This window comes from Hyperoodon ampullatus, assembly GCF_949752795.1.
Source record: "Hyperoodon ampullatus genome assembly, chromosome: 18".
Lineage (NCBI taxonomy): Eukaryota > Metazoa > Chordata > Mammalia > Artiodactyla > Ziphiidae > Hyperoodon > Hyperoodon ampullatus.
This window is the reverse complement of record NC_136931.1, coordinates 31895686-31914928: the sequence shown is the minus strand read 5'-3', so window position 1 is coordinate 31914928 and position 19243 is coordinate 31895686. Positions and strand designations below refer to the sequence as shown.

General features: G+C 36.5%; 1 protein-coding gene across 7 annotated transcripts in view; it reads left to right on the top strand.

Moving 5' to 3' along the window:
• The window catches only part of CHD9 (chromodomain helicase DNA binding protein 9), a gene marked incomplete at its 5' end in the record, with an annotated part of 164801 nt that overhangs the window by 66978 nt on the left and 78580 nt on the right, over positions 1-19243 (top strand). For all 7 annotated transcript variants that reach the window (XM_079723134.1, XM_079723138.1, XM_079723137.1 and 4 more), the window contains 4 exons: positions 2012-2098; positions 2327-2464; positions 11778-11899; positions 15078-15321. In XM_079723134.1, the coding sequence (XP_079579260.1) occupies positions 2012-2098; positions 2327-2464; positions 11778-11899; positions 15078-15321 (591 nt within the window). The remainder of the gene's footprint in view (positions 1-2011; positions 2099-2326; positions 2465-11777; positions 11900-15077; positions 15322-19243) is intronic.

Here is a 19243-nt window from a genome sequence, read left to right as displayed (position 1 = left end):
AGTATAATTAACATTGATGTAGTACTGTTATCTCACCTATAAACTCTATTCATACTTCACTAATTGTTCCACTAGTATTTTTATAGCAAAAAAGAAGTGTGAGTGTGTATGCTTATTCTGGTCTAGAATCCAATCCTGCAGCATATAATGCATTTAGTTGTCATGTCTCCTTTATCAATATTTCTTTGTTTTTCATTACTTGGACACTTTTTAAAGAATTTAAGTGGTTTATTTTGTAGCACATCCCTCAGTTTGAGGTTATCTGATGTTTCCTCAGCTTCAGGTCATGCATTATTTAAAACAACACTACAGAGATGATGCAGCAGCGTTCTCAGTGTATCATATCAGGAGGTACATGATACCTATTTGCCCAGTTACTGGTGGTGTTAACTTTAATCACTAGATAATGGTTGATATCTTATGGCAGATTTTTCCACCATGAAGCTATTGTTATTTCTTTGTAATTATAAAATCTACTTCAAAAATTTGATGACTGTATGACCTATCAGTTTATGGATGCTGGGAGGTCCTCAAAAATTTCTAACTTCCTCACTCTGATATAGAAGTTTCTAATGAGCTGAAGATTTTAGAAGTACTTAACTAATAATCTTCTAATTTTTCATGAAGATTATGTACATTCATGACTCAGGTACAAGATAAACCGGAGCTGTGCAGATTTTCTTAGAATACCTTATTACCATTCTGGTATTGGGCAGTGCTCTTTGTTACCAACTGTGTCCTGTACATGGAGATGATAGTATTGCTTAGGAAAGGATTAAGATAGTGAGGAGAACTAAAGGCAGAGCCATGGAGTACTATAACATTTAGAGGTTAAACAGAGGAGGAGAGGCAGCAAAGGTAGCTGAGATGGGTTTTTGGAAGTAAGACTTTGAGGAATGGGTAGGAATTAGCCAAGCAGACAAGAGAAGGAACAGCAATCTATTCAGAAGAGAGAAAAATGAGTATAAAGCCATGAAGGTGTGACAGAACATGGAGTTTGAAAAGCATCTGTTTTTGTACTCTAAAGCATGAAATCTGGGTTACAGCTGTGTCAAGCAGTAGGAGATGAGGCTGGAGGAAAAGGTATGAGCCTTTTTATTCCACAGAAACTGATCTGGACTTGGTTCCCAAATGGGAGAGTCATCGAAGGATTTGAAGCAAGGGAGCAATATATGATTTATATTTGAGAAAGAGTACTGTGGGGACAGTGTGAAAATAAGTTAAAGGGAGCAAGACAGTAGTTGGTCACTAGTTAGGAAGTTATTTGTAAAGATCCAAGTAAGGAGTGATGAAGCAGTGAGAATGAGGAAGGAGGAAGCAATTTGAGTTACAGATAAAAGTAGGATCTGTGTGAATTGATGAGTTAAGAGATGTGGGAGATTAAAAAAGAGAAGGAATCTAAGGTGACTTCTCCATTGCTGGCTTGTGTAACTGGGAGTAGGGTGTGAAGTTGGTGCTGTGTTACTGTTAACCCAGTTAGAAACTATAGGAAGAAGTGTAGGTTGAAGAGTAAATGAGTGCAGTCGAGTGTGAGGTAGCTCAGAGAGTTTGCATTTAGTTAGGTAAGGGGGTCTTGAGCACAAGAACCATCAGTAGATAAAGAGTGTTTGATACAAATGAGACAGGAGCCTCCAGGTCGGGTGATTAGTCTTCAACTCTTGGACCTGAGAAAAGTAGTACCTTTACAAAGGTAAAGGAGAGCCTCTTTCCAAAAGAGGCTCCCTTTCGGAAATTTTTAAAGAACACATCTTCTAGAGTAACTTACTTGTCTGGAGTACCTATTTTTTAGTGCTGTTTAGTTGAGTTTTTTATATGTAACATGGTGATTCATAATATAGACAAATATCCTAGCAATCTTTCTGAAATTAAAATGGAAGTATTCCATTTTTTGGAAATTTAATTAAAATCAAACTTATGTGTTTGTTCTATAGTAAATAGCTAGTAAATGTCTTTATTTCACTTTCATCTTTCTACTTTATCATATATCAACTAAGTTACTTTTTAATTTTAGATGGAAGAAGAACCATTTAACCCAGACTACGTTGAAGTAGACAGAGTATTAGAAGTCTCTTTTTGTGAAGATAAAGATACTGGTGAGGTAAGTAAATATTTGGTAGAAATTAAGTAAGTAAGAAAAACCTAAAGACTTCCAAATATTAAAGCATTACTTTTTTAAAGTTAATGACCTAAAAACACCAAAAAAAGTTTCATAAGTTTTTATCAATGTAGGTTAATATATTTAAACTATTTCTAGGGATTCTCAATTTAAACTATTTCTTACTATTCTTTTTCAAAATGGTAAAATGAAAAAAAAATTTTTTTACAGCCTGTTATTTACTACTTAGTAAAGTGGTGCTCATTACCATATGAAGATAGTACTTGGGAACTAAAAGAAGATGTAGATCTTGCAAAAATAGAAGAGTTTGAACAGTTGCAAGCTTCACGGCCTGACACAAGACATTTGGTAAGAACATGCCTTAGCATCATAAAATCTTAGCACTTCTTCATTCAACAGATTTAATGTAATTTTTGAAATTTTAATTTAGTCTGGTATGCAATTAATATTGTATTTTAAAAATTACTACATAGTATCTTATGTATGTTAATTTAACTATTCCTCCATTAGTGGATACTCCAGTGTTTTGCTCTTATAAACAATGTTACATTGAACATTGAGCCCTTGTAAGATAAATCAGAAGTATAATTGTTTGGTCAGAACATATATGCATTCAAAAGTTTGATAAGTATTTCCTTTTAAATTTCCCTCTGGAAAAGTTGCAAATACTTCTACCTCATCTTGAATTTAAAACTTTCCCACTACTTTTTCTCTCAGGTCATTTATAAAAATGTCAAGAATACCAGTTTCAGCTCTAAGCACAGTTATGAATTCTCTATCAAAGAAGAATCCTTATTATACCCACCTTTCCCTTGTTTTCTGTAAACCAGTTATTTCTTCATAGCTAAATAGTTCTTCTACTTCCATAGTAGCTTTATTTTTAGAAAAACCTTTTATATAGAATATTGTTAAAGGCCTACATAGTGGGTTGGAGTGAAAATGACGGTGTGGGAGGACATGGAGTTTGCATCTCCCCACAACTAGGGCACCTGCCAGACGCTGGTGGGGGACCTTAACACCCAAGGAGATGGGAGGAACCCCCGAGTGACCGGGTAGGATGTGGGGGATTGTGAGGGGGGAGGAGAACTGGAGGCCAGACAGGACTGGGGCCCCTGAGGGGTGGCTAGGAGAGGGGAGGGGTTCCCACGCCTGGAGGGACCCTCGGAGGCTTGGGGGATCAGGGGAGCACGCCTAGCGTTTCCCCTTCCCGGTCAGGCCCCAGGAAGCCTGCTGGTCTCCTGGGCCAGTCTCCGGCCCTCCAAGGCCCTCTCCAGACCACGTGGGTCCTAGGGATGTAGGAGGGAGGGAGGGAGGAGGAGAGGCAGCGGTGGGGGGGGACCCTCCAGGACCATGGGATCAGGGGAAGTGCCTTGGGTGTTTCCCCTGCACTCAGCCACGGTAAGCCTGTTAGGCTTCCCGGTCTGGTCCCCTGCCTTCTGGGGGCCCCCTCTGGCCATGTGGGTCCTAGGGGCATGGGTGGGACAGAAGAAGAGAGGCCAACAGGGAGAACACCATCTGTGATTGGAGGATCAGGGGAAACGTGCCTATCATTTCCTCCGCCTACTCGGGCCCAGGGAGCCTGCTGGGGTCCTGGACCTGGTCCTCCACTCTCCAAGGCCAGAGGCACTCCTGGGTCCCTCCTGCTGTGGTTGAACCTAAGCCTGATCACCCCCCCACGGCCTTTTCCAGCCCTGTGGGTCCTGAGAATAGGCCCCACCCACCACCTAAACCCTGCCCCTGCCTAAGCCCTGCCCCCCACAGCCAAGGCCTTTTCCGGCTTTTTTTTTCCCCTGCTGCCCTGCACAGCCTACAGGATCTTGGTTCACGAGCTGGGGATCAGGCCTGAGCTCCTACAGTGGCAGCTCTGAGTCCAAACCACTGGACTAACAGAGAACCTCAGACCCCAGGGAATATTCATTGGAGTGACATCTCCCGGAGGTCCTCATCTCGGCATCAAGACCCAGCTCTATCCAGCAGCCTACGAACTCTAGTGCTGGAAGCCTCAGGCCAAACAACCAGTAAGATAGGGAACAATCCCACCAATCAAAAAAAAAAAAAAAAGTGAAATGACAAAAATACATGTCACAGAGGAAGGAGCAAGGTAAAAACCTACAAGACCAAATAAATGAAGAGGAAATAGGCAACCTACCTGAAAAAGAATTCAGAGTAATGATAGTAAAGTTGATCCAGAATCTCACAAATAGAATGGAGGCACAGATTGAGAAAGTACAAGAAATGTCTAACAAAGATCTAGAAGAACTAAAGAACAAACAGAGATGAACAACACAATAACTGAAATGAAGAAATACACTAAAAGGAATGAATAACAGAATAACTGAGGCAGAAGAACGAATAAGTGAGCTGGAAGACAGAATGTTGGAAATAACTGCCTAGGAACAGAATCAACAAAAAAGAATGAAAAGAATTGAAGATAATCTCAGAGACCTCTGGGACAACAATAAACAAATCAACATTCAAAGTATAGGGGTCCCAGAAGAAGAGAAAAAGAATGGCTCTGAGAAAACATTCGAAGACATTACAGTGGAAAACTTCCCTAATTTGGGAAAGGAAATAGTCACCCAACTCCAGGAAGGGCAGATAGTCCCATACAGGATAAACCCTAGGAGAAACACACCAAGACATATTAATCAAACTAACAGAAATTAAATTCAAAGAAAAAAATATTAAAAACAACAAGGGAAAAGCAAAAAATAACATACAAAGGAATCCCCATAGGGTTATCAGCTGATTTTTCAGCACAAATTCTGCAGGCCAGAAGGGAGTGGCAGGATATACTTAAAGTGATGAAAGAGAAAAACTTAAAACCAAGATACTCTACCCAGCAGGGATCTCATTCAGATTCGATGGAGAAATCAAAAGCTTTACAGACAAGCAAAAGCTAAGAGAATTCACCACCACCAAACCAGCTCTACAGCAAACGCTAAAGGAACTTCTCTAGGCGGGAAATACAAGAGAAGAAAAAGACCCACAAAAACAAACCCAAAACAATTAAGAAAATGGTAATAGGAACATACATATCGATAATAACCTTGAATGTAAATGGATTAAATGCACCAACCTAAAGACACAGACTGGCTGAATGGATACAAAAACAAGGCCTGTATGTACGCTGTCTATAAGAGACCCACTTCAGACCTAAGGATACATACAGACTGAAAGTGAATGGTGGAAAAAGATATTCCATGCAAATGGAAATCAAAAGAAAGCTGGAGTAGCAATACTCATATCAGATAAAATAGACTTTAAGACTGTTACAAGAGATAAGGAAGGACACTACATAATGATCAAGGGATCAATCCAAGAAGAAGACATAACAATTATAAATGTTTATGCACCCAACACAGGAGCACCTCAATACATAAGGCAAATGCTAGCAACCATAAAAGGGGAGATAGACAGGAACACAATAATAGGGGGACTTTAACCCCCCACTTACACCAATGGACAGATCATCCAAATAGAAAATAAATAAGGAAACACAAGTGTTAAATGACACAGTAGACCAGATAGATTTAATTGATATTTATAGGGCATTCCACCTGCAAGTGGCAGAATACACTTTCTTCTCAAGTGCACATGGAACATTCTCCAGGATAGATCACATCTTGGGTCACAAATCAAGCCTCAGAAAATTTAAGAAAATTGAAATCGTATCAAGCATCCTTTCTGACCACAACACTATGAGATTAGAATTCAATTACAGGAAAAAACTGTAAAAAACACAAATACATGGTGGCTAAACAGTGCACTACTGAACAACCAAGAGATCACTGAAGAAATCAAAGAAGAAATTAAAAAATACATGGAAACAAATGACAAGGAAAGTATGACAGCCCTAAATCTATGGGATGCAGCAAAAGCATTTCTAACAGGGAAGTTCATAGCAATTCAATCTCATCTCAAGAAACCAGAAAAATCTCAAATAAACAATCTAACCTTACACCTAAAGCAGCTAGAGAAAGAAGAGAAAAGAAAACCTAAAGTCAGTAGAAGGAAAGAAATCATAAAGATCAGAGCAGAAATAAATGAAATAGAAATGAAGGAAACAATAGCAAATATCATTAATACTAGAAGTTGGTTCTTTGAGAAGAGAAACAAAATTGATAAACCTTTAGCCAGACTCATCAAAAAAAAAAAAAGGGAGAGGATACAAATCAATAAAATTAGAAATGAAGAAATCACAATTGACACCACAGAAATACAAAGGATTATAAGAAACTACTACAAACAACTATATGGCAATAAAACGGACAACCACAAAGAAATGGACAAATTCTCGGAAAGGTACAATTTTCCAAGACTGAACCAGGAAGAATTAGAAAATACAAACAGACCTATCACAAGTAATGAAATTGAAACTGGAATTAAAAATCTTCCAACAAACAAAAGCCCAGGACTAGATGGCTTCACAGGTGAATTCTATCAAACATTTAGAGAATAGCTAACGCTTATCCTTCTCACACTCTTCCAGAAAATTGCAGAGGGAGGAACACTGCCAAATTCGTTCTACAAGGTCAGCATCACCCTGATACCAAAACCAGACAAAGATATCACAAAAAAAGAAAATTACAGACCAATATCACTGATGAACATAGATGCAAAAATCCTGAACAAAATACTGGCAAACAGAATCCAACAACACATTAAAAGGATCATCATACACCATGATCAAGTGGAACTTACCGCAGGAATGCAAGGATTCTTCAATATATGCAAACAATCAGTGTGATACACCATATTAACAAATTAAGGAATAAAAACCATATGATCATCTCAATAGATGCAGAAAAAGCTTTTGACAAAATTCAACACCCATTTATGATAAAAACTCTCCAGAAAATGGGCATAGAGGGAACCTATCTCAACATAATAAAGGCCATATATGACAAACCCACAACAAACATTATTCTCAATGGTGAAAAACTGAAAGCATTTAAACACTAAGATCAGGAACAAGACAAGGATGTCCACTCTCACCACTCTTATCCAACATAGTTTTGGAAGTCCTAGTCACAGCAATCAGAGAAGAAAAAGAAATGAATCCAAATTTGAAAAGAGCTAGTAAAAGTGTCACTGTTTGCAGATGACATGATACTCTACATAGAACATCCTAAAGATGCTGCCAGAAAGCTACCAGAACTAATCAGTGAATTTGGTAAGCTTGCAGGTTACAAAATTAATGCATAGAAATGTCTTTCATTCCTATACACTAACAATGAAAAAACAGAAAGAGAAATTAAGGAAACAATCCCATTTACCTTCTCAACAAAAAGAATAAAATACCTAGGAATAAACCTACCAAAGGAAGCAAAAGACTTGAACTCAGAAAACAATAAAACACTGATGAAAGAAATGAAACATGACACAAACAGATGGAGAGATATACCATGCTCTTGAATTGGAAGAATCAACATTGTGAACATGACTATATTACCCATAGCAATCTACAGATTCAATGCAATCCCTATCAAACTACCAATGGCATTCTTCACAGAATTAGAGCAAAAAATTTTACAATTTGTATGGAAACACAAAAGACCCTGAGAAAGAAAAACAGAGCTGGAGGAATCACTCTCCCCGACTTCAAATTATACCACAAATCTACAGTAATCAGGCAGTATGGTACGAGCACAAAAACAGAAATATAGATCAGTGGTACAGGATAGAAAGCCCAGAGGTAAACCCACGCACATATGGTCACCTTATCTTTGACAAAGGAGGCAAAAATATACAATGGAGAAAAGACAGCCTCTTCAGTAAGTGGTGCTGGGAAAACTGGACAGCTCCACGTAAAAGAATGAAATTAGAACACTCTCTAACACAGTACACAAAAGTAAACTCAAAATGGATTAAAGACCTAAATGTAAGACCGGACACTATAAAACTCTTAGAGGAAAACATAGGAAAAACACTCTTTGACATAAACCACAGCAAGATCTTTTTTGACCCACCTCTTAGAGTAATGAAAATAAAAACAAAAATAAACAAATGGGACCTAATTAAAACTTAAAAGCTTTTTGCACTGCAAAGGAAACCATAAACAAGACCAAAAGACAACCCTCAGAATGTGAGAAAATATTTGCAAATGAAGCAATGGACAATGGATTAATCTCTAAAATATACAAACAGCTCATGGAGCTCAATATCCAGAAACAAACAACCCCATTAACAAATGGGCAGAAGACCTAAATAGACGTTTCACCAAAGAAGTCATACAGATTGCCAGAAAACACATGAAAAGATGCTCAACATCAGTAATCATTATAGAGATGCAAATCAAAACCACAATGAGGTATCACCTCACACCAGTCAGAATGGTCATCATCAAAAAGTCTACAAACAATAAATGCTGGAAAGGGTGTGGAGAAAAGGGATCCCTTTTGCACTGTTAGTGGGAATGTAAATTGATACAGCCACTATGGAGGTTCCTTAAAAAACTAAAAGTAGAACTACCATATGACCCAGCAATCCCAATACTGGGCATATACCCTGAGAAAACCATAATTCAAAAACACACATGTACCCCAATGTTCATTGCTGCACTATTTACAGTAGCCAGGATATGGAAACAATCTAAATGTCCATGACAGATGACTAGATTTCAAGAAGGTGTGGTACACATATACAATGGAATATTACTCAGCCATAAAAAAGGAACGAAGTTAGGTCATTTGTAGAGATGTGGATGGACCTAGAGCCTGTCATACAGAGTGAAGTAAGCCAGAAAGAGAAAAACAAATGTTGTATATTAACACATATATGTGGAATCTCGAAAAATGGCACAGATGAACCTATTTGCAGGGCAGGAATCGAGATGTAGATGTAGAGAACGGACATGTGAACACGGGGAGGGGAGGGGAGGGTGGGATGAATTGTGAGTTTAGATTTTACATAAATACACTACCATGTGTAGAATAGATGACTAGTGGGAACCTGCTGTATAGCACAGGGAGCTCAGCTCGGTGCTCTGTGACGACCTAGATGGGTAGGATGGGGGGAGGTGGGAGGGAGGTCCAAGAGGGAGGGGATATAGGTATACATATAGCTGATTCAGTTCATTGTACAGCAGAAACTAATACAACATCATAAAGCAATTATACCCCAATTAAAAAAAACGCCTCCATAAGTACACTGATTTTTTTATTGATACATCTGTCTCTTCCCTGCTCAAAAAAAAAAAACTTGAGTCAGTTATTGATTTTTCTAATACAAAGACTACAGAATTCTGGAAGGCAATGGCAAGTTGTGATATTTTAATAATTATATATATTTTAATTGTCATGTGAATCCAGTTTGGGGAGCCAACCAAAACAAATTCACATTAAAGAGACATATTATGATTTTATTAAATATTTTGGCCAGTCCTCTTTTTTTTTTTTTTTTTTTTGCGCAGTATGCAGGCCTCTCACTGTTGTGGCCTCTCCCGTTGCGGAGCACAGGCTCCGGACACGCAGGCCCAGCAGCCGTGGCTCATGGGCCTAGCCGCTCCGCAGCATGTGGGATCTTCCTGGACCGGGGCACGAACCTGTGTCCCCTGCATCGGCAGGCGGACTCTCAACCACTGTGCCACCAGGGAAGCCCTTGGCCAGTCCTCTTTCAAATATAATTTGGTCATAGAAATTTCTTACTTTACTAAAGAGGGAGTTTATGCATGAAAAGACAAGAACAGATCACTTTTTGATTAGCACCAGAGCTAATGATTAGCTGCCATGAAAAGTGTGGCAATGTGATGTAAGAGAAGGAAATGAATGAATTGTTCCATGGAATAGATCATATTGTTTTTATAACAGTTTTTTTTTTCTGGTTGTCTTCTTATTTTCTGGTCTTCTTAGTTTATCTCCCAATAATACCCACCGTCTATTACCAAGAACATAGCAGCTCACCTCCATTCCTTTTGACTTCTAAGTACCTTTCCTTGAGCCAGGAAACAAAAGTGTTAATTAACTAATTCAGGGAGGAGTAGTCTAAAGGATATTATGAAAGGGAAAGGTATTCTTTTTGGGGTGGGAACCATGCTTCAGTGGTAACCTGATCTTTAGCCTCATTAAGTAAGCTATTTTTTTAGATCAGTGGTTCTCAGTCAGAGGTGCTTATCAGAATCACTTTTGGAACTCTTAAAAAATTAGAGATGCCTAGTTTCTATATCCTGGCTCCAGAATCAGAATATCTGAGAGTGGTCCCCAGGTGTCATTAAAAAGGTGATTTTAGGGCTTCCCTGGTGGTGCAGTGGTTGAGAGTCCGCCTGCCGATGCAGGGGACACGGGTTCGTGCCCCTGTCCGGGAGGATCCCACATGCCGTGGAGCGGCTGGGCCCGTGAGCCGTGGCCACTGAGCCTGCGCGTCCAGAACCTGTGCTCCGCAACGGTAGAGGCCACAACAGTGAGAGGCCCGCGTACTGCAAAAAAAAAAAAAAAGGTGATTTTGAAGCACATGGTGGGAAGAGCCAGTGCCTTAGATGTATAATGTAGTCCTTGGTAAAGGGTACTCAGCCAATAAAATTAATCCCCTCAGTTAATGTAAAATCAATTTGACAACAGTGCTGGTTTATCAAAGTCAAATAATGTAGGGGGTAAGTGATTTTTTTTGCCAGTCTATTATTATTAAATAAAACAACATATAAAACATGTAAAGTATCTTTGATCAAATGAAATTTGTTCCTGGCCTAAACTAAGGAAACAGTGATTGGATTGCTGAAAAGAAAATTATGGAGAATATTAATTAATGTGGAAATTATTTTAAACAATAATTAGAGCAATATTATATGTTAATTATTTTAAAGTTCATTGGCTACCATTTAAGAAATTTTTTTTTTTAGTAAACCCTAAATTTTTCATATTTGGATGCCATTATAAGATAGTATTTTTAAAACATTTATAATTGTTCCTACAATATAGAATGCAGTTTTCTGTATATTGATCTTATATCATGCAATGTTAGTAAAATCACTTCTTAATTTATCTTTTTTCTAGATTCCACAGGATTTTCCATGTAGACAAATCATGTCTTCTGTAAATTAAGAAAGCTTTACTTCTTCCTTTCCAATCTTGATGACTTTTATTTCTTGTTCTTACTTGATTGCTCCTGTTAGAACCTGTAGTACAATGTTGAATAGAAGTGATGACAGTGGACATCCTTACCTTTTTCTGATCCTAGGGAGAAAGCATTCAGTTCTTTGGTTTTCTGCATCTGCTGAGATTATCATATTTTTGTTTTTTAGTCTGTTGATCAACAATGATTAATTTTCAAAGTTAATCCACCTTCCATACCTGGGAAAAACCCCACTTGGTCATGCTGTATTACCCTTTTTATATATTGTTGGAGTCCATCTGCTAAAATTTTGTTACGAATTTTTCATCTCTGTTCATGCGGTATATTGGTCTCAGTTTTCCTGTAATGCCATTGTCTGATTTTGGTATCAGAGTTTCATAGAATGAGTTGGGACGTATGCTTTCCTCTTCTGGTTAGTTTTCTGGAAGAGTTCGTGTAGAACTTATTTGGTCTTTAGATGTTTGTAAAATTTCATCATAATGTCATATAATGTTATTCTTCTGATTATTTTAAAAACAATGCTTTTACCATGTATGAGATGTAGGGAAGATCAAAACATCTAAAATACATCATTCTTTGTTTTTCCACAAAGGACCGTCCTCCTTCTAATATTTGGAAAAAAATAGATCAATCCAGGGATTATAAAAATGGCAATCAACTCAGGGAATATCAACTGGAAGGACTCAACTGGCTCTTATTCAACTGGTACAATAGGTATGTAGTATGTATTAATAGAAAAAAATTTAATGTGTGGTTTTTTTATGTGTTCCAAAATACATTAAGTAAAATTGGTACTGATGTTGCTACATTATTACTGTCATGGAGTCTTCATTATTGAAAATGAAGTTGTGGTTAGCTCAAGAAGATATGTACGTTATAATTTAGGATTTTGACTACAGTTGCTTCTTTTTAATGTGTACCAGGGAGAATAGAAGAAAGTTGATATGTTAATTCATAATTAAATTTGAAATACCTTTGTTAACATCATCAAATGTCAGCTATGTTACAGAATGTTTTTCAACTTATACTACCGTCTGCCAATAGTTGAATCTAGTTAGTAAAGTGTCAGCAGTTCCACCTATAAGAATTAGATAGGTCTGTAATGTATGTCTTCAAGGAAGCAGATTGTCAGCAATTGATAAGGAATAGAATACTAAATATAAGAACCTAGTAATGAATTACCCTCATTTATTATTAATTTTCCAAGTTGTTCAAAATGCTTTTTGGAATATTATCTCACCTTTTTTTAGTGAGATGGAAAATTAATTGCAAGAGAAGTAAAAAATGGTATCTTGATTGAGAAAGAAGTCTGATAGTGTATATAAAAGAGCAAATGAAGGTACTATTATTAATAATAATAGCAAAATTTTATGACATATTCAAAATCATTTTTCTGTGTTTTTACTTGTCACATGATTCTTCTGTTTCACTAAGTAATGGTGAGTCATGAAACTCAGTCAGGTGGAGTTAGGAGAAACCTGTTATTCCATACAGTGCTCTTTCCCCTGGTTTATATTTTCTAAATGTTAATCATTTTTCCCAAGAGAATCTTCCTGGTAAAATAGTTAACAAAATTTTATTTTAATTGTCTTCTCTTATCAATACCCTTTCCCAGTTACTTGTTTCAAACTTGCACCACTTTCCTCAAGCACTTTGTCACAACCCTATCCCCTTCACTCTCTATATATGACTGCTTCATAGAGAAGCCTAGGGCCAGTAGGTGAATTCATTCAGATTCTTGCCTGCCCTCACACCCAAGCCTACAAATGTATCTCCATCCTTAGCCATTCTTACCTCTGTCCTCCTATCAGAAGTTAAAAGGTGCCTCCTCAGAACCAAGACTAATGCTACCACCTCAACTCTTGACAGGCATCTAATCCAATCTTTTCAGAACCTCACTTCAATCACTTATTATCCTTCTCTGTCATATCTTCAAACTATCTCTTAAGACTAGTGCCATCCCTTCAGTCTGTGAACAAATTTGGGTTTAACTTATATATAAAAGTAAGGAAAGGAAAGGGTAAACCTTCTCTTGGCTCTGTTTTCCCTTCTAGCTACATTGATCCCTCTTTGTAACTTCCTAGGCAAAGGTCTAGGAAGTATAGCCTGCATGAACTCTTCCCATTTTCTTATCTCCAATTCTCCTTAAACCTGTCGTTTGACTTTTGATTCTGTATCATCTCTGAAATTCTTAGTTTTCCAATCCACAAGATATTTTTTAGCCCTAATTTGCTTCTCTGCTGTGTTAGATAGTAGTTGCTAGTCCTTCTTTTTTTAAACTTTTCCCCCATTCTCACTCCCAATAGCTTCCACAGTGTGACTCTCCTAGGTCTCCAGTACCTTCCTTTCCTGTAACTCTTCCTTTCAATAGTCCTTGCTGGTTCTTCTTCGTTGCCTACCCTTTTAGTGTTGTTGGTTTTTTTCTTTCCCAAAGTTCTGTTTTTTACTTTCTTCTCATATTACATGTTTGTTCTCCCTAAGCCAAACTCTACTCCCCCGTGTCTTCACTTATCAATAACATCTTTAACTAAGGCCTTGAACTCCAAGCCCGTATTTGTTTACTTCTGGCTACTTTAATGTCTATCTCAATGATTCTTTAAACCCAGCATATTCAAAATTAACCTTATTATTTCCTGTTTCTTCCATATCAAACTTATTTTTCAAATATTTTACATATTGGTTAATAATAACACAACTTATTTAGTCACCCAAACTGAAATCTGACTGTCATCCTACACTCCATATATCTGATTGGTCACTAAGTCCAAGTCATTCTAACATGTAATTAACTTTGGGATCGGTTTTCTCCTCTTGATTCCTCCTACCTTAGTCCAAATGTCCACCCATTCTTTCCTGCATTATTGCGGTACTTTCCCAATTACTGTCCAAACTTAAGTCACTTTACCTTCTAATATTCACAGTGGCACCAGAGTAAATTTCAAGTACAAACCTAATCTCATCAGGTTTCTTTAAAAATGTTAAGTGACTCTCATTCATAATATTGTAGAATGATTTCTAACCTTTGTGACCCCTGCTTATCTTAGTAAGATCCCTTCCCTTTACTATTCCCTCAAAACCATATTAAATAACTTGTGGCCTCCCAGTTGATCATGTTCTTTACACTTATGCTCCTTTGCTCTGCCCTCTGGCAAAATCCTACTCATTACTGTCCTCCTCTTTGAAGGCAGTCTTATCTTCTCTCATCTCTTCTAGCCAGGGTTACATGCTTACTCCTCTGAGGTTCCATAATAAACACTGATAATTCTTATTGGCCATATATCATAATCATCTGTGCCGTTTATTTTAAAAATTATGGTTGCTTTTATCCTACTCCATGCACATTGAATCAGAATGTAAAGGAGAAGGCCATGGGTATCTGTTTCTTAGGCTGTTCCAATGTATAGCCAGAGTCGAAAACCAGTTCTTTATTTGTGCTTCTGTGATAGCACATTGCATGACTATTTGTTTATTTATTCATAGGTCTGCTTTTCTAATAGATACAAGCCCCTGGAAGACAGAGAACATGTTCTATTTCTTTTGTATCCCATCTTCTCATACTATCCGTGAGATAGAGAAAGCATTTAATAAATGTTTCCTGAATAAATAACATATTTAGTTTGCCTTGCTCTTGCCATTTCGTTCTTTTAAAAAATCAGATATCTTAACAGGTGGTATCTTTATTTTGGAGCTACAAAAATCTATAGTTTTCCCTTTGCAATATTATAATAAAATTATAATCTTTAGCCATATCTACACTTCAGCAACTTCTACGTTATAAATGCAAGTATTTTAACTTGATCACTGGTTATTTTTTAAAATATTTATCTTTTAAAACATTGTAGTATACAGAAAACCCAAAAATCTACATGGGTAATATATTTGTTTATTTCAGACGAAACTGCATTTTAGCAGATGAAATGGGTCTTGGCAAAACCATTCAATCAATTACATTCCTCTACGAAATCCTTCTGACTGGTATAAGAGGACCTTTCCTGATTATTGCTCCACTTTCTACTATTGCAAACTGGGAGAGAGAATTTCGTACGTGGACTGATATTAATGTTGTGGTTTATCATGGGAGCCTGATTAGCAGACAAATGATACAGCAATATGAGATGTACTTCAGGGACTCACAGGTGTGTTATTGGTGATTTTTTGTTGTTGTTTGAAAGGTCAGGTTTGCAAAAGATAAGCATTACATATTAATTACTTTCAAATTTATGATAGATTTTAATTGCCTACTTAAATCTTAATCTGATCTCTTTATTCATCATATTTATTTTACAATAAATTTTAGTAGCTGAAGAGAAAAATGACAGAAGTAGCCAAGTTCACGCTCTAGTTCACTGGAAGGAAGTATGCTGATTTATACAAATGTACAAATTTGATTGTATACTTAATTTTTCAACTAGAATAATTGTTTTACTAATTGTTTTCAACTACACATTAAATTTATTTTAAAAGTAATGTGTCTCTTTGATCATCCTCCAGTTTTTTTCCTCCATTTTAAAATTTAGATCTTCAGTGACCACCATGGGTTTGAATGCCCTTTGAGGTGAAACCATAGATTCTCTTGTGTGTTCAGTGAATTTTGATTTTAGACGGTTTTTTAAAATTTGGTTTGTTACATATATTGGTACAAGCATACATCTGTATCTTTCTACCCTTTGGATTGGTTATTTCATTACTCTATTGCTTTGATGGTTTTCTTCTTCCCTATATCCTAGGGGCACATTTTCCATTTTACTTTGGCCACTTACTCTTTAGGAAGGAATACCTATTTTTCTGCTAAATACACAGATCATAAAATTGAGATGACATTATAAGAAAGAATTCCCTAGCAGAAGGTTAAGACTAGAAAACATGAAGTTCTGAGTTGCAGTTTTGAGTGGTAGTTTGACTCTTCTTAGGTAAAACTTTTATTAAGAAATAAGAAACAAAATTAATTAAAACAACTCACACAAAATTGTGCTTTTTCATTGGAAAAGGTTATGGCACTCTGCCTCAATATAGCACCTTAATATTTTATTTTCTTTCACTGATTCTTCTGTTTTATAAGGACCATTGTAACATATGGCCAGGTCATGGGATATGATATAGGTTAAGGTAAGGTAAAGTGCATAGCCTTCTACTTTTGCCTCCCAATTACAACTGATTTTCTATTTATTTGAGGCTGAATATCAATAAAATTAATTGATTTTTTCCTTTAACCTCATTTCCCTTCTATGGTTGAAATAATTAGATTTCTATGAAATTAAGTATGTCTGCAATCAGTTGTACTGAAAATTATTACCCTTGCACCTTTGGAGCCTATGACATCTTAGTTAAAGTTATAGTTTCATTTCCTACCATAGTGTTTTATTATTCTTAATTGTACATTTATAGAATTTTAGAGCTCTATGATATCATTAAAATCATTTAGTTCAATCTCATTTTTTAAAGGTACATTCAAATATTGGAAGTTTAAGGATTTTTAACAAGGTTACAGTTTTAATATATGTCTTGTATGAGTTTGGTATAAATGTGATAGCCAGAAGCTGAAAGATTCTTGATGTGTTGTAAACTGAATAGTATATATTAAATTATATTTTTATGCTAAATGTTATACATTCTAGAAGAATATTATGTGAAGGGTTTAAAATTTCTAGAGGTAAAGATGTCTTGTAATGAGCTAAATAGCTCTATATTTCAAACATAGAAATAATTTTCAGAGTTAATTCTTTCAAATATATTTTAGTATAAATTAAATGAACATTTAACTTCTGCTTTTTCCAAGTTATTAAATAAGCTTGAAATCACATAGGTAGTAAAATTAGGTTGTAATTTTCTCAATTGCCTTGGAAAAAGTAACAGAGATAGTAACACTAATATCCACAGGCATTTATTGAGTATTTACCATGTGCCAGGCATTATGCTAAACAGTTTGCATGTAGTATTTCACTTAATCTTTGTAATATCAAAGATTAATATCAAAGATTAATTTATCACCTTGTAAATAGGTGATAATATCATACTCATTTACAAATGAGGAAACCAAAGTAAAAAGAAGTGATGTAGTTTCCCCTAAAATCACAGAGCAAAACTGGGATTAATAAACCCAAGTCAGTTAGACTCAAGAGCCCTTGTTCTTAAACACTGCAGTATTACTCTAACTGAATGCATCATATCCCAGGTTTTTAGAGCTGTGTAAATACCATAGACTTATACTTTATAACTATCAATATTTTAATAATATTCTACTGGAGCTATTGTTCAGCTTAATGGCCAGCATATACAATCAATATGAATTATTCTAAAATTAGTGTAATTGAGTTGATAGGAATTAAAATCTAAATCAGATCACATGATCCTTCTTAACCACTCATTTCTTCTAATCCCTAATAGTTTATAATTTTCAGTCACATTTAAGCATTCTCTTCACTTGGATTCCAGTACTTTATACTGTCCTATGTCACCACCTATTCCTTCTGAAGCCCTCTTTAACCAATTCTTTCTTCTCTTCCCATATCTAATCTTGGGGGTGACCCAGGGCTCAGTCTTCAGACTTTTTATATCCATACTCATTCCATCAGAGATTTCATTCAGTCACACAACTTAATTACTATCTGTACTGCTGGAAACTCCTAAATCTATATCACCAGCTCTAACCTCTTTCCTAAATTCCAGAGTCATATGCAAATGCCTACTCAGTTTCTCCACTTGAATATCTAATAGACATCTCAAACATAACATGTGCAAAACCAAAATCCTGCATTTCCTCATTGTAGTAAATGGCAACACCAACTTCTAGTTGAGCCAAAAAGTTTAGTCAAACTTGAATCCTCTCTTTATCTCACTCCACTCCTATCCATTAGTAAATCCTGTTGGTTCTACCTTCCAATTAAATCCGGAACTGAGCACTTCTCATGACCTCCATTGAAGATCTCTTGCTTGGATTACTACAGCAGCCTCTTAACTGGTTTCTATGATCCTATCCTTGGCCTTTGTCAGACTATTTTTACCAGAACAGCCAAGGGATTCTTTTTAAATATATGTCAAATCATGACACTTCTTGTCTCAAAACCTTCCTATAGCTTCTTGCTCACAGTAAGAGCCAGAGTCCTTACCACAGCTTTTAAGGCCGTATATAGCCTCATCCCCTCCATTCTCACTGGATTTCAATCACTCTGGGTTTCTTGCTATTATTTGAATACTGCCAAAGAGACTCCCACATTACAGTGTTCACACTCTCTATTTCTACCAAGAATTCTTTCTCTTGCAGGTCTCTAGATACTAACATGGCTTCCTCCCTCATCTTCTGGACTTTGCTCAGATGTCACTTCTTAATGATAAATAAAATGGGAATGGTCACCTCCAACCCCATACTTCCTACTCCCCATCCCTGTTTTATTTTAGTCTATGACTTCTATTACTTTCTTAGTTTTTTTTTTTAATTTTTGGTGTTTATTTTTCTGTTTTTCTTAATGGCTATGTCCTATATTTGAGTCATCGGAATGTAAGTTCCACTTGGATAATTATTTTTGTCTGTCTTGTTTACTACTATATCTCCAACAACTAGAACAGAGACACTCAATAAATACTTGCTGAATAAATGACATAAGAGGCCTATTTATTTATTTATTTATTTATTTTTGCGGTACGCGGGCCTCTCACTGTTGTGGCCTCTCCTGTTGCGGAGATGCGCAGGCTCAGCGGCCATGGCTCACGGGCGCAGCCGCTCTGCAGCATGTGGGATCCTCCCGGACCGGGGCACGAACCCGTGTCCCCTGCATCGGCAGGCGGACTCTCAACCACTGCGCCACCAGGGAAGCCCAGTGGCCAATTTTTATATTAACTACTTATCTACCATTATATGTGTGGAGTCATGGATATAAGTAATAAGCATTAATACTGAAATTTCATTGGCTAGATTTTATAATAACCATTTCTTTTTTGACTTAACATTGTTACTACAACTCTTAAAAATTATAAAATGTTTTATCAAGGAATACTTATTTGGATATAATTATTAATTGTATAATTTTTAACAACATTCTTGAAGATAGCAATCTGATACAG